Below are 23,033 nucleotides of genomic sequence, written 5' to 3' on the forward strand. Positions count from 1 at the left end.
GGGGTATCTGTACTCTGTCTATAAAGGCAGCCCTCCGCACCTCTCTGATTCAGAGGGGTTGGGCTCAATGCGGAAGACACATTTCAGTTGAAGGCATTCAGTTGTACAACTGACTAGGTATCCCCCTTTCCCTTCATTGATATTTGTGACATGTTTACTTTTACTTCACTACATTCCTAAAGGAAGTAATGCTCTTTATACTCCATACATTTTCAAAAGTACTTGTTACATTCTAAATGCTTAGCAGGACAGGAAAATAGTCTAATTCACACACTTATCAAGAGAACATCCCTGGTCACCCCTACTGCCTGATCTGGCGGACTCACTAAACACACATGCTTCATTTGGAAATTGTAAATGATGTCTGAGTGCTGGAGTGTGCCCCTGGCTATCCTTACATTTAAAAACATGAAAATGGTGCTCTCTGGTTTGCTTAATATAAGGCATTTGAAATGATTTACACATTTACTTTTGATACTTAAGTATATTTAAAACAATATACTTTTAGACTTTTACTCAAGTAGTATTTTACTGGATGACTTGAAATTTTACTTGAGGGTCCTTTTTTTACCACTGCTTTAGGCTAGGGCTCGTCATGTGAAGTGAGACCTCCAAATGAAATGACATTACATACAGTACATCCACGTAACAACAGAAGAAAACTCTGTAGCTATGACGACAACACACAGCATTATTACAGACCACTTCAAGCGGAATGGCTGTATTTACATATCTCCTTCTTTCCTTTGAATGTCACAGTCTCAACTGTACGTGAGACCAAAGTCAGTGGAGTAATGACCGCAAACACAGCTGTGATGATGTTCATTGTTAACTCTCTGACTTCTCCATTCTCCATTCACTTGAGATGAAGCCAGGCTGAGACAGAGAGAGAAAGTTTGCTTTTGTTTCATCTTCTATGCACACGTGCACGTTTTGCATATGGAATTGAAATAATTCCTTGAATTGCCAGAAGAGGGGGCTATATAACAGTGACAGTTAAAGTTAGCATTTTCCACAACGCACAAGTTCCAAAAATACCTTCTTTAACATGCATGACATTGTCTCAAACGATAACATTGTTGGTTCAGTTCAATAGCTTCATGCTCCAGTAGTACTGGACTGGCAACTGAGTGAAATACATTTCTGCAAAGAGACTATTTACAGAGATTGCATTGCATAACTTGTATACACTGTATTACTTTGGTCTGGCTGATCATTTACTGTTTTTCCTAAGTCAGGAAGTGTTTATGTTATTGTGTGTGTGTGTGTGTGTGTGTGTGTGTGTGTGTGTGTGTGTGTGTGTGTGTGTGTGTGTGTGTGTGTGTGTGTGTGTGTGTGTGTGTGTGTGTGTGTGTGTGTGTGTGTGTGTGTGTGTGTGTGTGTGTGTGTGTGTGTGTGTGTGTGTGCGCATGTGTGCGTATGTGCGTGTGTGTGTGGTGTGTGTGTGCGTGTGTGTGAACATGCGCACAGAACGGTTGATATCCTTTGAACCACAACACATACAGTAACATGTGAATATATGACAGTTATATTCTGTATATTCTCCCTGTTGATTCTATTTCAGCTCCATTTGCAGGTAAGTCATGCTCTCTACTCTCAAATGGAACCTATTTTGGGTTTTGCCAATTCATTTAAATATTTGCATATACATCATGCAAAGCTTGACATAGATAGTCCTGCTTTCTCACATTGTGCTTCTGGTCACCATACACCATGTGTGTTTGTGTGTGTGGGTGGGTGTGTGGGTGTGTGTGGTTGTGTTTCTGGGTGGGAGGGTGGTGTGTAAGTTAGTTCTATTAGTTGTGATAAAGGCCTGCTGGAAATATAGCACAGGAAATATGTATATTACACAAACAGACCTCTCTCTCTGTCACACGTTCACTCTCTCTCTCTCACTCTCTCTCACTCTCTCTCTCTCTCGTGCTCTCTCTCTCTGTCGCGCTCTCTCTCACTCTCTCTCACTCTCTCTCACTCTCTCTCTCGTGCTCTCTCTCTCTGTCGCGCTCTCTCTCTCACTCTCTCTCTCTCTCATTCTCTCTCTCTCTCTGTTGTGCTCTCTCTCTCTCTATGTTCTTCCTCTCACTCTCTCTCTCTCTCTGTTCTTCCTCTCTCTCTCTCTGTTCTTCCTCACTCTCTCATGCTGTCAGAACGGGGGCTGAAGCAATGCCACTTGAACGTTAAGTGCAATAGAACAGAGTTGTCGTGCCAACCGGCGCCTGTGCAAAGTGACCTCAACACCTGGTATGTTCTGAGCGTGCTCCAACTCCGGCTCCTCGGATCAGCTAACTCACCATGGGAAACTACATGTGTGGAACACTGAGGTGAGAGCTCCCTGGGGAACACAGACACATTTGGATTGTTTTTGCAGTGTGCTCTGCTTCTTTCACAACTATCTCACTGTAGTTGATCTCCTTTATAAAGAGTCTGTAATCAAAGTGTGCATGACATTAATGTTGATCTCAGAGAAGACCAGGCATTTGGCCTCAGAATACATATACAAGCATCTGTACAAAGATTCCTGTTGCAGCAATAGTGATGAGTAGACTTGGCCTGCCTGGCAACATCTTAAAGGAAGTTCTTTAAAAATGTACTTTGCAGTGTGGTCAAGTCTTTATTAGCAGTATGTTTTCATTTGAAGTGCACATATTGTATCATCGCTCTCTCCTATTTCTGTTGGATGAGCAATTCAATTTACAATTCTCTTTTTTAAGAGTGAGTAGTGAATTCAATTTACACTTCTCTGTTGTAAGACTGAGTAGTTAATTCAACTTACACTTCTCTTTTTTAAGACTGAGTAGTTAATTCAACTTACACTTCTCTGTTGTAAGACTGAGTAGTGAATTCAATGTACACTTCTCTGTTTTAAGACTGAGTTGTTATTTCAATGTACACTTCTCTGTTTTAAGACTGAGTTGTTATTTCAATGTACACTTCTCTGTTTTAAGACTGAGGAGTGAATTCAATTTACACTTCTCTGTTGTAAGACTGAGTAGTTAATTCAACTTACACTTCTCTGTTGTAAGACTGAGTAGTGAATTCAATGTACACTTCTCTGTTTTAAGACTGAGTTGTTAATTCAACTTACACTTCTCTTTTTTAAGACTGAGTAGTTAATTCAACTTACACTTCTCTGTTGTAAGACTGAGTAGTGAATTCAATGTACACTTCTCTGTTTTAAGACTGAGTTGTTATTTCAATGTACACTTCTCTGTTTTAAGACTGAGGAGTGAATTCAATGTACACTTCTCTGTTTTAAGACTGAGTTGTTATTTCAATGTACACTTCTCTGTTTTAAGACTGAGGAGTGAATTCAATGTACACTTCTCTGTTTTAAGACTGAGTTGTTATTTCAATGTACACTTCTCTGTTTTAAGACTGAGGAGTGAATTCAATGTACACTTCTCTGTTTTATGACTGAGTTGTTATTTCAATGTACACTTCTCTGTTTTAAGACTGAGTTGTTAATTCAATGTACACTTCTCTGTTTTAAGACTGAGGAGTGAATTCAATGTACACTTCTCTGTTTTAAGACTGAGTTGTTATTTCAATGTACACTTCTCTGTTTTAAGACTGAGGAGTGAATTCAATGTACACTTCTCTGTTTTAAGACTGAGTTGTTATTTCAATGTACACTTCTCTGTTTTAAGACTGAGTTGTTAATTCAATGTACACTTCTCTGTTTTAAGACTGAGGAGTGAATTCAATGTACACTTCTCTGTTTTAAGACTGAGGAGTGAATTCAATGTACACTTCTCTGTTTTAAGACTGAGTTGTTATTTCAATGTACACTTCTCTGTTTTAAGACTGAGGAGTGAATTCTAAAGTTTGTCCTCCGTTTTATTCAGGAAGAAGAAAAATGAAGATGGTAAAACATACTACTTTTGTAAAAGCATGTCACATTTTCTTGTTATACTTCAAAGTATGTGTTATAATTTAATCAAGACATTGCTACATGTCCGCTTCTTTGCAGAAGATAACGGTGATAGTCATAGCAGCCCAGACAACAAGGTATGAAAAGTACAACCAATATTTGGCATGTCCATACACTATGATTATATGACACTGAGTTGAGTAAATGCAGGCAAATTGCATTCAAGCTGTGTGTGCGTCACAGGAAGTTGATGGCACCTTAGTTTGGGAGCACGGGTTTGTGGTAATGGCCGAAGCGGAATCAGTGGAATGGTATCAAATACTTCAACACACATAGTTTCCATGTGTGTGATGCCATTCCCTCTGCTCCCTTCCGACCATTATTATGAGCCATCTTCCCCTCAGCAGTCTCCTGTGGACTGTGTGTGCATACATGTGTGTGTGGTTGTACATACATGTGTGTGTGGTTGTACATACATGTGTGTGTGGTTGTACATACATGTGTGTGTGGTTGTACATACATGTGTGTGTGGTTGTACATACATGTGTGTGTGGTTGTACATACATGTGTGTGTGTGAGTATAATCTGACTCTCTCTGGTTCACAGTTAGATGTTTTTTTGATGGCTCTTCAAATAAGTAGCGAAAGTTGTCATAGGATGATCCATGATAGCTGTGGAATATCAGGTCAAGTTCACAGTGTTTCACTTGTTTTGCATGTCTTGTGAGAGCTGTGTTCTGTGGTATGAAAGGCTGTATTCACATGGTCTAAGAACTGTACACAGAATTAGATCATATTCAAATCAAAGCCTCTGCCTGAAATACATAGATAATGTGTGTGTGGTGTGTTCAAGCATTCAAATGTTTCCTTTTTGCTGTCGGTCAATACTCAAGTACGGAAGCATCCTGTCAGACCAAAATTCTCCAATTCACCTGTGATACATTCTCAGCAGATCAGTGGTCATGGGAGAGGATTAATAGATAAAACAATATTATATTTAGTTCTGCAGTTTTTCCTGGTCAGATCACATGGATAGGGATCATTCCTGGGCCTAATCATAAAGGGAAAAGGAAAGGAAGCTCATTCAATACAATATACCCTTTGTTTCACTCCATGGCTTCCATATTGTTACAGGAAGAGGATGTGACATATGCCACCATCGACCATAACAACACCAAGACAACAGGATTCATCGTAGATTCCGGAGATAACGATTGTGACTACGCCATGGTTAACCTTCCAACTGGCCCAGCCCACCAGTCGTCAATCAAGGAAGACTGCTCAGACGACTATGTCCTTATGGGCTAACCTCATGGACAATGTGTGTGTGTGTGTGTGTGTGTGTGTGTGTGTGTGTGTGTGTGTGTGTGTGTGTGTGTGTGTGTGTGTGTGTGTGTGTGTGTGTGTGTGTGTGTGTGTGTGTGTGTGTGTGTGTGTGTGTGTGTGTGTGTGTGTGTGAGATGACAGAGGTCATGTGAGTAGGGAGATAACGGAGATGCAAGGTGGACAATGGCTGGGGAAAGCTCGATAGCACCTTACTGAACCAAAGGAACAGATATGATGCCTGTGACAGTGCCTACAAACTCAACTTGATGCAGTATGTGGTTCACTAATTACAGGGGCTTGCCAAAGTATTCACCCCCCTTGGCATTTTTCCAATTTTGTTGCCTTAGAACCTGGAATTAAAATGGATTTTGGGGGGTTTGTATCATTTGATTTACATAATGCCTACCACTTTGATGATGCAAAATATGTTTTATTGTGAAACAAACAGGAAATAAGACAAAAAAAAACAGAAAACATGAGTGTTCATAACTATTCACCCCCAAAGTCAATGTAGAGCCACCTTCTGCAGCAATTACAGCTGCAAGTCTCTTGGGGTATGTCTCGGCAAATCTAGCCACTGGGATTTTTGCCCATTCTTCAAGGAAAAACTGTTCCAGCTCCTTCAATTTGGATGGATTCCACTGGTATACAGCAATCTTTAAGTCATACCACAAATTCTTAATTGGATTGAGGTCTGGGCTTTGACAAGGCCATTCCAAGACATTTAAATGTTTTCCCTTAAACAACTTGAGTGTTGCTTTAGCAGTATGCTTAGGGTCATTGTCCTGCTGGAAGGTGAACCTCAGTCCCAGTCTCAAATCTTTGGAAGACTGAAACAGGTTTCCCTCAAGAATGTCCCTGTATTTAGCTCCATCCACCATTCCTTAAATTCTGACCAGTTTCCGAGTCCCTGCTGACGAAAAACATCCCTACAGCATGATGCTGCCACCACCATGTTTGTGGTGGGGATGGTGTTCTCAGGGTGATGAGGTTCTCAGGGTGATGAGGTTCTCTAGGTGATGAGGTGTTGGGCTTGTGCCAGACATAGCATTTTCCTTGATGGCCAAAAAGCTCAATTTTATTCTCATCTGTCAAGAGTCCCTTCCTCCAAATGTTTGGGGAGTCTCCCACATGCCTTTTAGTGACACTTAGATTGCACATAGGTGGATTTTATTTAACTAATTATGTGACTTCTGAAGGTAATTGGTTGCACCAGATCTTATTTAGGGGCTTCATAGCAAAGGGGTGTATACATCTGCATGCACCACTTTTCCGTTTTTGGGGGAGGGGAATATTTTTGAAACAAGTCATTTTTTTCTTTTCACTTCATCACTTTGTACTATTTTGTGAATGTCCATTATATGAAATCCACATAAAAATCCATTTAAATTACAGGTTGTAATGCAGCAAAATAGGAAAAACGCCAAGTTTTGCAAGGCACTGTATAGGTTTCTATTTATGTTTAATTATGTTTTACAGACATGTATTGTGCTTACGTTAATATACAGTGCCTTTGGAAAGTATTCAGACCCCTTGACTTTTTCCATATTTTGTTATGTTACAGCTTTATTATAATTAATTTTTCTTCATCAATCTACACACAATACCCCATAATGACAAAGCAAAAACAGGTTTTTAGAAAGCTTTGCTAATTTTATTTACAAAATTTAACCTGGAAATCTGTCATTTACATAAGTATTCAGACCCTTTACTCAGTACTTTGTTGAAGCACCTTTGACAGCGATTACAGCTTTGAGTCTTCTTGGGTATGACTCTACAAGCTTACAAACTGTATTTGGGCAGTTTCTCCCATTCTTCTCTCCAGATCCTCTCATGTTATGTCATGTTTAAGTTTTTTATTTAACCTTTATTTAACTAGGCAAGTCAGTTAAGAACAAATTCTTACTTACAATGTAGGCCTACCAAAAGGCGAAAAGCCTCAGGGATGTGTGTGCTTTGGGGACCTTTAACAGAATGTGACTGGCAGAATGGGTGTTGTATGTGGAGGATGAGGGCTGCAGTAGATATCTCAGATAGGGGGGTGATAGGGGGGTGTGAGGCCTAAGAGGGTTTTATAAATAAGCATCAAAAAGTGGGTCTTGCGACGGGTGTACAGACATGACCAGTTTACAGAGGAGTATAAAGTGCAGTGATGTGTCCTATAAGGAGCATTGGTGGCAAATCTGATGGCCAAATGGTACATCTATCCGCTCAAGAGCACCCTTACCTGCCGATCTATTAATTACATCTCTGTAATCTAGCATGGGTATGATGGTCATCTGAATCATGGTTAGTTTGACAGCTGGGGTGAAAGAGGAGCGATTACGATAGTGTAACCAAGTCTAGATTTAACTTTAGCCTGCAGCTTTGATATGTGCTGAGAGAAGGACAGTGGCCATACTCCCAAGTACTTGTATGAGGTATGAGGTGACCTCAAGCTATAAACTCCCAGATGTAGTAATCACACCCGTGGGGGGAGGGGCATTCTTCTCACCGAACCATATGACCTTTGTTTTGGAGGTATTCAGAACGAGTTTAAGGGCAGAGAATGCTCATTGAACACTAAGAAAGTTTTGTTGTAGAGCATTTAACACAAAATCCAGGGAGGGGCCAGCTGAGTATAAGATTGTATCATCTGCATATAAATGGATAAGAGAGATTCCTACTGCCTGAGCTCTGTTGTTGATGTAAATTGAGGAGAGCATGGGGCCAAGGATCGAGCTTTGGGGTACATCCTTGGTGACAGGCAGTGGCAGAGACAGCAGATGTTCTGACTTTATACACTACACACTTTGAGAAAGGTAGTTAGCAAACCAGGCTAAAGTCCCATCAGAGACACCAATACTCCTTAGCCGGCCCACAAGTTGAAATGGTCTACTGTATCAAAAGCTTTGGCCAAGTCAATAAAAATAGTGGCACAACATTGCTTAGAATCAAGGGCAATGGTGACATCATTGAGGACCTTTAAGGTTGCAGTGACACATCCATAATCTGAGCGGACCTGAGCGGTCCCAGTCCCTGCCGCTGAAAAACATCCCCACAGCATGATGCTGCCACCACCATGCTTCATTGTAGGGATGGTGCCAGGTTTCCTCCAGATGTGATGTTTTGCAATCAGGCCAAAGAGTTCAATCTTGATTTAATCAGACCAGAGAATCTTGTTTCTTATGGTCTGAGAGTCTTTAGGTGCCTTTTGGCAAACTCCAAGTGGGCGGTCATTTTACTGAGGAGTGGCTTCTGTCTGGCCACTCTACCATAAAGGGGAGATTGGTGGAGTGCTGCAGAGATGGTTGTCCTTCTGGAAGGTTCTCCCATCTCCATAGAGGAACTCTAGAGCTCTGTCAGAGTGGCCATCGGGTTCTTGGTCACCTCCCTGACCAAGGCCTTTCTCTGCCGATTGCTCAGTTTAGCTGGGCAGCCAGCTCTAGGAAGAATCTTGGTGGTTCCAAACTTCTTCCATTTAATAATGATGGAGGCCACAGCGTTTTTGAGGACGTTCAATGCTGCAGAAATGTTTTGGTACCCTTCCCCAGATTTGTCCTTCGACACAATCCTGTCTCTGAGCTCTACAGACAATACCTTTGACCTCATGTCTTGATTTTTTCTCTGACATGTATTGTCAACTGTGGGACATTATATAGATAGGTGTCTGCCTTTCCAAATCATGTCCAATCAAAATAATTTACCACAGGTGGACTCCAATCAAGTTATAGAAACATCTTAAGGATGATTAATGGAAGCAGGACACACCTGAGCTCAATTTTGAGTGCCATAGCAAAGTGTCTGATTTTTTTTATTTTACATTTATTTAACTAGGCAAGTCAGTTAAGAACAAATTCTTATTTTCAATGACGGCCTAGGAACAGTGGGTTAACTGCCTGTTCAGTGGCAGAACGACAGATTTTGTACCTTGTCAGCTCGGGGATTTTAACTTGCAACCTTTCGGTTACTAGTCCAAAGCTCTAACCACTAGGCTACACTGCCGCCACTGCCACCCAATAAGGTATTTCTGTTTTTTATTTTTAATATATTAGCAAAAATGTCTAAAAACCTGTTTTTGCTTTGTCATTATCGGGTATTGTGTGTAGATTGCTGAGGATTTTTTTTTTTTTTCGATTTTAGAACAAGGCTGTAATGTAACAAAATGTGGAAAAGGTCAAGGGGTCTGAATACTTTCCGAAGACACTGTTGCCAGTTAAATTGTTGTAATTTCTTTTAAAACCTTAAGGACCCATGAGTAGATATGAAACCACAACCTGTGGGGATTCCTTCTGAGAGAAACAGATGATTTTGTTCAGAGACTATCTATGGGTTTATTTGGCCTCGACAGAGGAAACTCATTCTGACAAAGACCCAGCTCTCAACCACACCACTAACACCATGGGCTTGTGCTAAAGAGAATGTGTAGTAGTGCAAAAGAGAGAGATGAAATGTTTATCATTTGTGGTTGAATTACGTTTGAATTGTATAAATAATTATTTTTTCTGGCACAAATCTATTTGAATGAGATACAGTAATGTGAGAGCAGGATTGGAGTTGTTTTGTGAACTGGTTTTAGATGTTTCTCAAAATCACCAGCAATTGTCCTATTGTATACACGTATCCTATAAATTATTGACACAAAGATAGGTTAAATATCAACATTGTTAGAAAAGTCCATGTTTGTATCATGTTGTTTATAACATCAATGGCAACAGGAAACTGCAGACTATTTTCTGCAACTTCAAGATTAAATCGTTGAATATTTTGTAGTTTCTTTGAAAAAATCAATAAAAAGGGAAGTCTGTGAGATCTGTGAGATCAAAATAGATCAGGTTAGCTCTTCTTTAGCCACCAATACAGAAATCACATAATAGCCTACAGACTAAGCATGCGAACCAAAACATGTATCAATTCACAGTCCAGGAAGCATGCTCATCAAAAGAGATGATATGGACTGATAACCAGAGGGTGATTAGTTCAAATCCCAGGTGAGTCACTGTGACAATAAACCTGTAATGTGAAGCAGTGTCACTCTGTATAACTGGGCCTACTTATACAGGCCTTCCTTTTCTAGGCTCTGACACTACTTCCTGATCTGTCATAACAATGGGTCTCTAACATGAAAGTGAGATGGAGGAATGTCCACCCAAGGTTCACATTATCCTATTCCCCTGTTCTTTTAGATTTGTGGTTAGGAAAGAGATGAGGGAAAGTAGATCAACACATTTCTCATGAACTGAGATTACCAGTATTCTCCAGCAGAGGGTGCACATACAGAGAGCACTTGTTTATCATGATGATGTCACATGTATGAGATGGACTAATACAAACATGGCTTCCCTTGGCATCCATGAATACACGCAAATAGCCCTAATGACATACCCTGAATGTCATTACACTATTAGGGCTCTATCTTTGTGTCACATTTCAGCATGTAAAAACAGGAGCATTGGCATTTTCCAGCAATAATGTCAAGTTCGGTAATTTAACCGTCTAACATCAGCTCGCTTGCCCTGACATCAGCTCGCTTGCCCTGAAGGGGAGGGGTGCCAATATTTGAACTGTGTCCTTAAAAACAATTGCAAAAGTGACTATTTCATGATAAGTTTTAAGACCCACAAAAAGCAGGTCTTAACGGTAATGTAGTGGCATGGATTGAGAGCAGAAGCCAGCCTCTCCAGCCATGACGCCCATGGATGAGAGAAGTGACTTTTTGGCAGGTGAATTTCATATTTAGAAACATAAAAATGTGATTTGGTTTAATTTAAATGAAAACCAAGCATAACCTACACTCTAAAAAATAAAAGGTTCCTGGAGTATTCTTCAGGGGTTCTTCAAATTGAAACTGGGGGAGCCCCTATAAGTTCTTCAAATAACCCCTTTTAAATGATCCTTAAATAACCTTTTGGGGTTAATTTTTGAACTGCCCCCCCCCCCAGTTATTATTAATAACACAAATAACAAGAACAACAATAACACAATATTTTAGTTCTCAGTGTTTATTATATTTTAGTGGCAAAGCAGAATAAAAACAACTAAATATGAGGTAAACTCCCAAGTCCAATGCATATATCTTCTGGGGTGTTGATGTTAATGTGTTGGTGTTCTCCGTATCCAAAGCCAAAATTATTTTCCAGTGGATGGTGATTGAACAAGTTTCCTGTTTAAATAATCAGAGGTGTAGGGAGGGTGAAGTCTGTGAATCCCCAAAATTGTAATTATGCAGATGATTAACAAAATATACATAGTATTCATACTGCTGTGGTGAATGTGAATGTGAATGAAAAAAAAAACTGTTTTGATAATGGTTTTCATACACATACCTTGTCCATAATGTAGAGGTTTATGGGATATTCATTGACGAGGTAAGGAAGGAGGATGGTAAATGTGATCTGCATAATATACCAATACCAATTAACATACCTTTATATGCCTCCGTGTCTGTATACCTGCAGACACAGACACAAAAGTAAGCAGTTCAGTCATCTGTACCCAGAACAGCTAGCCTATCCAATAAATTGTGTCCATTTTCTAATTTAGAAAAATTTGCACAAATATGAAAAAAGACGGTATCACCATAAAACAATATCAATTCAGATCATACAAGGGACAAACCTTACCTGAAATTGAGGTTAGGTGCCTGCACTTGCTGTCCATTCAAATCCAAGTGTTTCAGTTGGGCGGTTAGGTTCTTGCAAGAACCCCCACCATCTAAGGAGGTTCCTCGATGTACCCCATGACCTATGAGGTTCTTTGAAGAACTGTTTGTGGGCCATTTTATCCAAAGACAATTCAGTCCTCCATATCAACATCAGAGCCTGTTGAATAACTTTGATTATCTTAGAAGAACCCTCGTTGAACCCCTAATTTTTAGTGTGTATCCTCCCCTTAATCAAGGCTGGTTTATCAGAATCGCATAGGAGCGACATTTTATCCTGATCATTAGACAAGTATCCTATGAATAAAGGGTTTTTAAATGATCTACTGAAATACTTTGTTTTTTTTTGCGATCATGATTTTTCATTATTCACAATTCACATACCTGCACCTGCATACTTAATTTCCATGTTCAACTAGGCCATTTTCAAAGAGCGCCCCTCGTCCGATTACCAAAGACATGCTCCTCCAAACAATTCCGTCCTCCATATCAACTGCAGAGCCTCGCGCATTGGCACAAGTACAATTGATAGTAACATACACATGCATAAAGACTGACAGGCCTACATGTGGCATGGATCGAGATAAGCAATCTATTTTATGATATATTTATATATTTTTCTATTATTATATAATTTTTCTTGTTTCAGGTCACCATCGTAAACAAATTGTACATATGTACATATATTTGAATCCCAAAATTAAACAAGTTAACATAAAGCATAAAGCATAACCAACAAACACTAAAACAAAACAAAAATATACTGTGGTTGAAATGGCACTTTTACTTTTAATGAAACGTTGATTAATGTGCACTATCCCTGTAAAAATAAAAAATTGGCTCAAACTCAAACATTCAAAAACAATATGATTATACATCCCCTTTGAGTGTTCTGCTCTTATTTTTCATTAATTAACTTTAATCATATATTTTTTTCTCATTCATTTTATTAACATCTGTATTTTACTTACATGCCTTTATTAATTTGTACTTTCTTTTTTCTCTCTCTCTTTGAAAGCCCAATTTTGGGTATCACGCGCCACAGTGTGTTGGCCCGTTATACTAAGTTCTAATCAATAGCCTATAATGTGTTTTGTCTATGTGTATCTTTTATCATCATTTTAGCTTTCTAGTATATAAATATTCAACTAAGATTGGTGTGGTACGAACTCATTGGTGAGTCCAGGGTTCATGCAGATTCACGGACTATACGACATTCAGAACGAAATTGTAGAGGTAACTGGTTTATTAGCGGCTGTTGTAAAATCGATATTCTGATATTAATTTGGGAAATAGAAACTCAATAAAATAGCAATGTGTCACCATCAAACATAGAGTATCTGATATTGACCTTGTACCTTTCTTGCTTTCAGAGACGCCAGGTGGAAAGACCTTGTTATTAATAAGGGGAGTCAGAGCAGAAAAGTCATCCTTTCTCCCAAGGCGTTAGATCTCTCCAGATCTTAAAGGTACTGTTAAGAATCGGGTTATGTTTCACTTCTGTGCTGACTGAGTTTCTGTCATCAGTCTTAACACTGATTAATGAGTATCGGAGATGTGAAGCAGGATTCATTACTGACCCAATCAGAGCAATGTTCATCTCTGAGCCATTCTGCAATTATGCGAGCTTGACAAGCCAGGTTATAAACTAGCAAATGAGGTAGCGTTAGGACTCCTAAATTATACTGTAGCTGCAGTTTACACATTTACAAACTTGATATTTTACTGTACCATAACAAACCTGAGAGGTATTTTTCGTTATATGGAATGGGACCATCTGGAGAGGATACAGTCTGGGTAAAACATTTATTTTAATCAGATTAATTCTATCCAACCATGATAATGGCAGGTCCATCCACCTATCTAGGTATTCTTTAACTGCAAAGTTGCAAACTTGCTGTTAGACAGGTTGTGATTTTTTTCTAAATGTTAATACCAAGATAAACAAAATCATGTTTTGTCAAATTGAACAGGATGTCATTGAAATTGTTGTCTGATGTATTGAAATACATTTTGTAGTCAGAAAAATAGCTAAGCCTCTTAATTAAGGCAATACAAATGGGAATAGGGGTTTCTGGGTTAGAAATGAATGGCAAAATATTATCTGCATATCGGTCGCGTCATGCCATTGTCATGAATGATCTCAAGCCTCCCTCTTCCGGCGGTGCAATCGTGGTGCCCTAAAGTCATGATAAAGCCAGTCATTCTGGACGAAGGCTAATGACTGTCTAGTTTAAATTACACTATAGTGCCTGGAAATACGATGACATTGCTAAAGTCAAATGTTTAGTAGGAAACCACTTTGCCAGCATTATCTTGTCATCAAATGTACTTTAGACAGATGCCAATGTTGTCATTAGCTACCAAAGTTCATCCAAAAATTGCTAGCAATGCTAATGTTAGCTAGCTAAAATCAGTTGACCTCCCCTCAATCTTACCTAACTATCTAATGTTGTAGTTAAACTCCATTTGGCGACATCAAAATTATTTAAAAAAAGCTTTTACTACAAATGATTTGCATCCCTTTGAATGGCATTATATTTTCCAAGCCACAGTAATGCACTTTTGATTAAATCTAATTCAGTGCTCATTGACAATGCGTTGAGTAGAATGCTCAGTTGGGCATCAGTACAAAATGAATGTTCAAAACAATAGTGGCGAAACATGCAAAACATGAATAGCCTTTGCCAGGGGCTCTAATACCAAGGCAAATAACAGAGGTGACAGTAGGCAACCCTAGCGTGTCCCTCGACCCAAAAAGAAAGTGGGTGACTGTATTCCAATTGTTATCACAGTGGCCTGAGATGCATGGTATAGCAACTTTATCCCGTTAACAAAATTCTCTCCCAATTAAAATCGTTACGGCTCGGGGTTCCGCTAGCGGAACGTTTCGACAACATCCGGTGAAATTGCAGAGCGCGAATTTCAAATAAAAGAATTAGAAATATTGAACTTTCATACAATCACAAGTGCAATACACCAAACTAAAGCTTAACTTTTTGTTAACCTCTCTGGCCCACCCGACGCGCTAGCGTCCCACCTTGCCAACAATAAATGCAAATGCGCTACGCCAAATGCTAATAGCACTCGTTAAAACTCAAACGTTCATTAAAACTCACATGCAGGGTACTCAATTCAAGCTACACTCGTTGTGAATCTAGCCAACGAGTCAGATTTGTAAAATGCTTTTCGGCGAAAGCATGAGAAGCTATTATCTGATAGCATGCAACACCCCAAAATACCAGAAGGGGACGTAAACAAAGGAATTAGCGTAGCCGGCGCTACACAAAACGCAGAAATAAAATATAAAACATTCATTACCTTTGACGAGCTTCTTTGTTGGCCCTCCTATATGTCCCATAAACATCACAATTGGGTCTTTTTTTCGATTAAATCGGTCCTTGTATAGCCAAAATGTCCATTTATGAAGACCGTCAGATCCAGGAAAAACACAGTTTTTAAACGCAATGTTATTTTTTTAAATTAAAAAAGTTGCCTATAAACTTTGACAAAACACTTCAAACTACTTCTGTAATCCAACTTTAGGTATTAGTAAATGTTCTGTATTCAATAGGCACAAGTTTGAAAAACGTAGCCAACTTTTCCGGTTCCATTTTTCACAACTGTGGACCTGAAAACTGGATGTGGCTATTACTGAGATGACCAAGGATTTAGTGGAATCGAAATCACAACACTGGCGACATCGTGTGGAAGCTGTAGGAACTGTAATCTCACCCGTAAGTATTTTTCCTTCCAATAGACAAAACATAGACTGGCGGATTGATTTTTTCTCCGTCGATTTTGTGATCAGGTTTCCTTGCGATTTTATTAATCCAGCCACCGCGTCAGATTTCAGAAAGGCTTTACGGCGAAAGCAAACCATGCGATTATCTGAGGACAGCACCCCATCATACAAACACATGACAATCATATTTCAACGCGGCAGGCGCGACACAAAACTCAGAAATAACAATATAATTCATGCCTTACCTTTGAAGATCTTCTTCTAATATGTCCCATAAACATCACAAATTGTACTTTTGTTTGATAAATGCTGTCGTTTTATCTCCAAAATGTCAGTTTAATTGGCGCGTTTGATTCAGAAAAACGCCAGTTCCAACTCGCCAAACATGACTACGAATTAGCTAATAAGTTACCTGTAAACATTGTCCAAACATTTCAAACAACTTTCCTAATCCAACTTTAGGTATTTCAAAACGTAAATAATCCATAACATTTAGACGGGATGAACTGTGTTCAACAGTTTGCCTTACTTTTAACTCGAAATCCAACTGCAGTTTAAATGTATTTTATATTCTCTCTCATAACTGGCTTGCATTCTTCCCAAATTATTGAAGGACAGACGTCGGGGGCTGTCATTATTCTCCATATACATAGTCCATTGATTATTTAAAAAGACAGTGACTTCAGGTGTGTTGAATGGCATAGGGTTTAACGCCACCTTCCGTTCGATGGATCCCAGTAAAGTGGGTGAATTACTTTGCTCCGACAAACGTATGATATCACAAGTCTGTGTTCGTTCTAAAAACAGTTGTGAAGTTATACAAGTAGTCAATACCTTCTCATTTGGATACATAATCACCCAGGCATCGTGCAAACAGAAATCATTACAAATATGGTGCACCACCCTTCAGTGGTGTGTATTCATGGTTGCCAAGGGAAGCCAGGCTTCCACAAATATTTGACCAATAAATTGATTAAAATACTCCAATTATTTCTATTTTGTCTCTCTCTGTGTTTTCCTAATTTTCCAGCAATTTGAACTTGTCTGAATCTCACCGGAGAAATCATCGGAGCGAGGGAAACAGAACCCATCTGTCTCAGTATGTGTAGCCCATGTATCTGATGCTGCCTCGACCAAAAGATTATAACATGTTGTCACCACAGCATTTGATTGATTGATGAAAGCAGCATTTGGCCTCCTTTGATAAAAATCATTATAAAATAATTAGACCATCAGCAAAAGGTCAATTTCAGAAAAGCTTGTCTCTTTCTGGTCTGCATGTGTTAATGTCTTGCAATAGCTAGCTAGCTAAATCAGCCCTCTCCTAAGACATGGATGGATATGGAGATTTGGACTTGTGGCTTTGACTGTACAGGCCAATGATTATAACGCCTATTTTGTTCTAATCATAAGTTAATATGTTGTGCCACTGGCCTGAGATGATTGATATTCAATATGTAGCCTAGATATAGCATAGTAGGCTCACATTAACTAGCTAGCTAGCTAACTTAGTCTGCTCATTGTTGCACATGCAAGGAAGTCAGGCTAGCAAGCATTTTAGCTAGGTAGCCAATGACAACAAAATAATTGTACAATATGTAAGAGCCATAGACTGTTTTGCCAACATGAAAGAGAGGAGGATGGCATTGGCAAGTCAACTAATCTACAAATAGGATGAGTCAACATTTTTGTTTTACTTGCACATACACACACTCAAAAAGGATTTAGTCCAACCAATGTTGCTAAATATCATGTGACCGTCGATGCTACTGATTTCTGTGCGTGTGTGCAGTATAATGAAATAAATTAGTACCATGGACAGCCACATGATATTTAGCAACATTGATTGGACTAAATAGTTTTTGGCATTTTAAAGTTTGTTTTCTGTGTATTAAACTAAGCATACATAGCTTTATTGATTTGATGATGTTTAAATGTTTAAGTGTAAATGGTGCTGGAATAGCAGAGGCAGGGCTCCTGTTGTCTTTGTGCTGACTTGCAGTGACTCTGTGGTTCTAAATCAGTAATTGTTTAGAAAACTGTTGAAAACATTAATTTGCTTTGACCATGCTACAGATGATATAACTGTTTGTATGCAATATTTGATTTGTAGACTTCACCAGACAGATGTTGCTTTCTGGTTTTGTGATGAAACAAACGTATGTGTCTGTAATGGCATTCTTCCTCCTCTTCTGAGGAGGAGTAGCGAGAAGGATCGGATGAACAATGCGCAGCATGGTAAGTGTCCATAACGTTTATTTTAAGACATAAACTGAACACTATGAAATACAAAACAATAAACGTGAACATGAACGAAACTGTACCGTGTGGCAACAAACACTCACACGGAAACAAACACCCACCAAGCAAAAGTGAAACCCATTCTACCTAAGCATGATTCTCAATCAGAGACAACTAACGACACCTGCCTCTGATTGAGAACCATACTAGGCCGAACACAAAAACCAACATAGAAAAACAAACATAGACTGCCCACCCCAACTCACTCCCTGACCATCCTAAAACAAATAATAAAATAACGGAACTATGGTCAGAACGTGACAGTGACGTAGAAATTAATCTGTCATTGTGTGATTGTTCTCTTTTGGTTGTCACGGCCTTATTGTACTGCATATCACGGTGGCATATGAACTAGAGTTGAATATTTTCCCTGTATTTTACAAATGTTCCATCGCGAGAATAAATCCCTTTTCTCTCAGGTAACCAGGAAGTGTCATTCAAAAACGTAATAAAGCAAAGAAATAGGCCCATGTTTGGATTTGAGTAGAGCTATGATTTTAAAAAATCAAGCCTGATGCTACCTGAGCCTGATGAGCCATATATTAAAGACATTTAATGAGCCCTACATTAAAGACATTTAATGAGCCCTACATTAAAGACATTTTATGAGCCCTACATTAAAGACATTTAATGAGCCCTACATTAAAGACATTTAATGAGCCCTACATTAAAGACATTTAATGAGCCCAAGCCCAAAAAATCCCAAATGATTGTGTCGTTATCCAATACATAGGATACCCAGCTAGCACAGTGGAACTGGACCGATTCTGGCTGAGAGTCAGACTCAGCCGACATCATGTGGCCCGAGTCTGGGCCGCCTTCAGCAATATTACTTATGGCTAGGATGTGGGGATTGAGCTCGGGCCAAATCCAGTGTGAGTTATCTGGCCCAAATGTATTACTTGGGACTCGGGCCGATTGGGGCTACTCTCTGGCAGATGATTACACGGGCTGCTTTATATAATTAACATTTCAAAATGTATTCTTTCCATATTAACATTTACAGTTGAAGTCGGAAGTTTACATACACTTATGTTGTAGTCATCGAAACTTGTTTTCAACCACTACACAAATTTATTGTTCACAAACTATAGTTCGGCAAGTCGGTTAGGACATTACTTCGTGCATGACACAAATCATTTTTCAAACAATTGTTTACAGATTATTTCACTTTTAAATCTCTGTATCACAATTCCAGTGGGTTAGAAGTTTGCATACACTAAGTTGACTGTGCCTTTAAAGTACTTTTAAAATTCCTGAAAATTATGTCATGTCTTCAGAAGCTTCTGATAGGTTAATTTACATCATTTATTCAATTGGTGGTGTACCTGGGGATGTATTTCAAGGCCTACCTTCACACTCAGTGCCTCTTTGCTTGACATGATGGGAAAATCAAAATAAATCAGCCCAAAAAATTGTACACAAGTTTGGTTCATCCTTGGGAGCAATTTCCAAATGCCTGAAGATACCACATTCATTTGTACAAACAATAGTATGCAAGTATAAATACCATGGGACCACAGAGCCATCATACCACTCAGGAAAGAGACGCATTCTGTCTCCTAGAGATGAACGTACTTTGGTGCGAAAAGTGCAAATCAGAACAACAGCAAAGGACCTTATGAAGATGTTGGAGGAAACAGGTACAAAGGTATCTATATCCACAGTAAAGCGAGTCCTACATCGACACAAGCTGAAAGGCCGCTCAGCAAGGAAGAAGCCACGGCTCCAAAACCGGCATAAAAATCTGACTATGGTTTGCAACTGCACTTGGGGACAAAGATCGTACTTTTTGGAGAAATGTCCTCTGGTCTGATGAAACAAAAATAAAACTGTTTGGCCATAATGACCATCGTTATGTTTTGAGTAAAAAGGGGGAGGCTTGCGAGCCGAAGACCACATCCCAACCGTGAAGCACGGGGGTGGCAGCATCATGTTGTGGGGGAGCTTTGCGCAGGAGGGACTGGTGCACTTCACAAAATAGATTGCATCATGAGGGAGGAGAATTATGTGGATATATTGAAGCAACATCTCAAGACATCAGTCATGAAGTTAAAGCTTGGTCGCAAATGATTCTTCCAAATGGACAATGACCCCAAGCATACTTTCAAAGTTGTGGCAAATTGGCTTAAGGACAACAAAGTCACAGTATTGGAGTGGCCATCACAAAGCCCTGACCTCAATCTTATGGAACATTTGTGGGCAGAACTGAAAAAGCGTGCAAGGAGGCCTACAAACCTGACTTACAGTGCCTTGCGAAAGTATTCGGCCCCCTTGAACTTTGCGACCTTTTGCCACATTTCAGGCTTCAAACAAAGATATAAAACTGTCAACAACAAGTGGGACACAATCATGAAGTGGAACAACATTTATTGGATATTTCAAACTTTTTTAACAAATCAAAAACTGAAAAATTGGGCGTGCAAAATTATTCAGCCCCCTTAAGTTAATACTTTGTAGCGCCACCTTTTGCTGCGATTACAGCTGTAAGTCATTTGGGGTATTTCTCTATCAGTTTTGCACATCGACAGACTGAAATTGTTTCCCATTCCTCCTTGCAAAACAGCTCGAGCTCAGTGAGGTTGGATGGAGAGCATTTGTGAACAGCAGTTTTCAGTTCTTTCCACAGATTCTCGATTGGATTCAGGTCTGGACTTTGACTTGGCCATTCTAACACCTGGATATGTTTATTTCTGAATCATTCCATTGTAGATTTTGCTTTATGTTTTGGATCATTGTCTTGTTGGAAGACAAATCTCCGTCCCAGTCTCAGGTCTTTTGCAGACTCCATCAGGTTTTCTTCCAGAATGGTCCTGTATTTGGCTCCATCCATCTTCCCATCAATTTTAACCATCTTTCCTGTCCCTCTTGAAGAAAATCGATGCTGCCACCACCATGTTTGACAGTGGGTATGGTGTGGTCAGGGTGATGAGCTGTGTTGCTTTTACGCCAAACATAACGTTTTGCATTGTTGCCAAAAAGTTCAATTTTGGTTTCATCTGACCAGAGCACCTTCTTCCACATGTTTGGTGTGTCTCCCAGGTGGCTTGTGGCAAACTTTAAACAACACTTTTTATGGATATCTTTAAGAAATGGCTTTCTTCTTGCCACTCTTCCATAAAGGCCAGATTTGTGCAATATACGACTGATTATTGTCCTATAGACAGAATCTCCCACCTCAGCTGTAGATCTCTGCAGTTCATCCAGAGTGATCATGGGCCTCTTGGCTGCATCTCTGATCAGTCTTCTCCTTGTATGAGCTGAAAGTTTAGAGGGACGGCCAGTTCTTGGTAGATTTGCAATGGTCTGATACTCCTTCCATTTCAATATTATCGCTTGCAAAGTGCTCCTTGGGATGTTTAAAGCTTGGGAAATCTTTTTGTATCCAAATCCGGCTTTAAACTGTGTGTTCCTTGTTCTTCATGATGCTCTCTGCGCTTTTAACGGACCTCTGAGACTATCACAGTACAGGTGCATTTATACAGAGACTTGATTACACACAGGTGGATTGTATTTATCATCATTAGTCATTTAGGTCAACATTGGATCATTCAGAGATCCTCACTGAACTTCTGGAGAGAGTTTGCTGCACTATAAGTAAAGGGGCTGAATAATTTTGCACGCCCAATTTTTCAGTTTTTGATTTGTTAAAAAAGTTTGAAATATCCAATAAATGTCGTTCCACTTCATGATTGTGTCCCACTTGTTGTTGATTCTTCACAAAAAAATACAGTTTTATATCTTTATGTTTGAAGCCTGAAATGTGGCAAAAGGTCGCAAAGTTCAAGGGGGCCGTTTACTTTCGCAAGGCACTGTAGCTCTGTCAGGAGGAATTGGCCAAAATTCACCCAATTTATTGTGGGAAGCTTGTGGAACGCTACCTGAAACGTTTGACCCAAGTTAAACAATTGAAAGCCAATGCTACAAATACTAATTGAGTGTATGTAAACTTCTGACCCACTGGGAATGTGATGAAAGAAATAAAAGCTGAATTAAATCATTCTCTCTACTATTATTCTGACATTTCACATTCTTAAAATAAAGTGGTGATCCTACATGACCTAAAAGGGAATTTTTACTAGGATTAAATGTCAGGAATTGTGAAAAAATGAGTTCAAATGTATTTTGCTGAGGAGTATTTAAACTACTGACTTCAACTGTATATCTTCAGAATATCATAGAATATAATAGAACATTTTCTTTTCTCTTAGATGAAAAACCTTTAGTGTAACAACAGTTTCAGGAAGTAATACGCAACAGTCCAGTTCCAGCTTCTTCTGACCAAGTAGAAACAAAAAAATATGTGTATTTTTTCGGGTGTGCGTGCAAAGACAGAGGAATAGTAATTCTTACACTCGTGTTCAAAATTCAATCACCTTCTTCATCCTCATCATTCAGTTCATTGAAATTGAATGTTGAAGTCGTGCACAATTATCAGTTTCTATTTGGTTTATATCGCCCATTTATTGACAGCATTCATTCAGGTAGAGACACATTAGCGCCTTGGGACCCAAAAGCATAATCAGTACTCAAACTCTCCCTTGCGGTGGTCAGGAGCAATGAAGTAGTGATGCAGGGTAATGTACTAAACCATGAATTATCACCTAAATCCCACTGCATAATCTCAAAACCTTTAATTGAGGAACCACTGTACCTGCCACAAAAAAGTAACCATGATGAGATGATAGGTCTACATGTATTGTGAGCTGCGCTCCATACTGAGATGGGCTGTCTGTCCCCACCGTGAGCGTTGATGATTCATCATGCAGAGGCCGTAGAGAAGACAGATTTAGACATCGCATATAATTTAACAGTTCCATTTCATGCCATGCTGTTCATATAAATCATTTTTTATAATTTACCGGTTTCTCACAGAAATGTATCCTTGGAAAAGTGGTTTTGGGTGATAAATCCTGGTAAATCTTGGTAACCGGGTTCCCGCGATTCAACCCTTATAGAGGAAACTACGCAATTATCACAACATACGTTGTAATATGGCTTTTCTACTGGCTTGGCTTCCTCAGTGATTTTACGCACACACCACTACTGATAACCTTAGTTTTCCTAGATACTTTCTGGTTGGGAGGTTTTTTGATCGACCAGTGGGTTCAATGGACAATTATAGTTTCCTCCTCAAACACAGAATGGTGT

General features: G+C 39.3%; 1 protein-coding gene across 1 annotated transcript; it reads left to right on the forward strand.

The window, feature by feature from the left end:
• The first annotated feature begins 1,825 nt into the window (after positions 1-1,825).
• Positions 1,826-9,985, forward strand: si:ch211-214p13.7 (uncharacterized). The gene is made up of 4 exons (XM_064944159.1): positions 1,826-2,321; positions 3,846-3,865; positions 3,971-4,008; positions 5,005-9,985. Exons 1-4 carry the CDS (start codon positions 2,293-2,295, stop codon positions 5,176-5,178), a joined length of 261 nt encoding a protein of 86 aa, XP_064800231.1. The 5' UTR covers positions 1,826-2,292; the 3' UTR covers positions 5,179-9,985.
• Positions 9,986-23,033: the final 13,048 nt, after the last annotated feature.

Source organism: Oncorhynchus masou, chromosome 29, assembly GCF_036934945.1.
Source record: "Oncorhynchus masou masou isolate Uvic2021 chromosome 29, UVic_Omas_1.1, whole genome shotgun sequence".
In the NCBI taxonomy this organism is placed as follows: domain Eukaryota; kingdom Metazoa; phylum Chordata; class Actinopteri; order Salmoniformes; family Salmonidae; genus Oncorhynchus; species Oncorhynchus masou.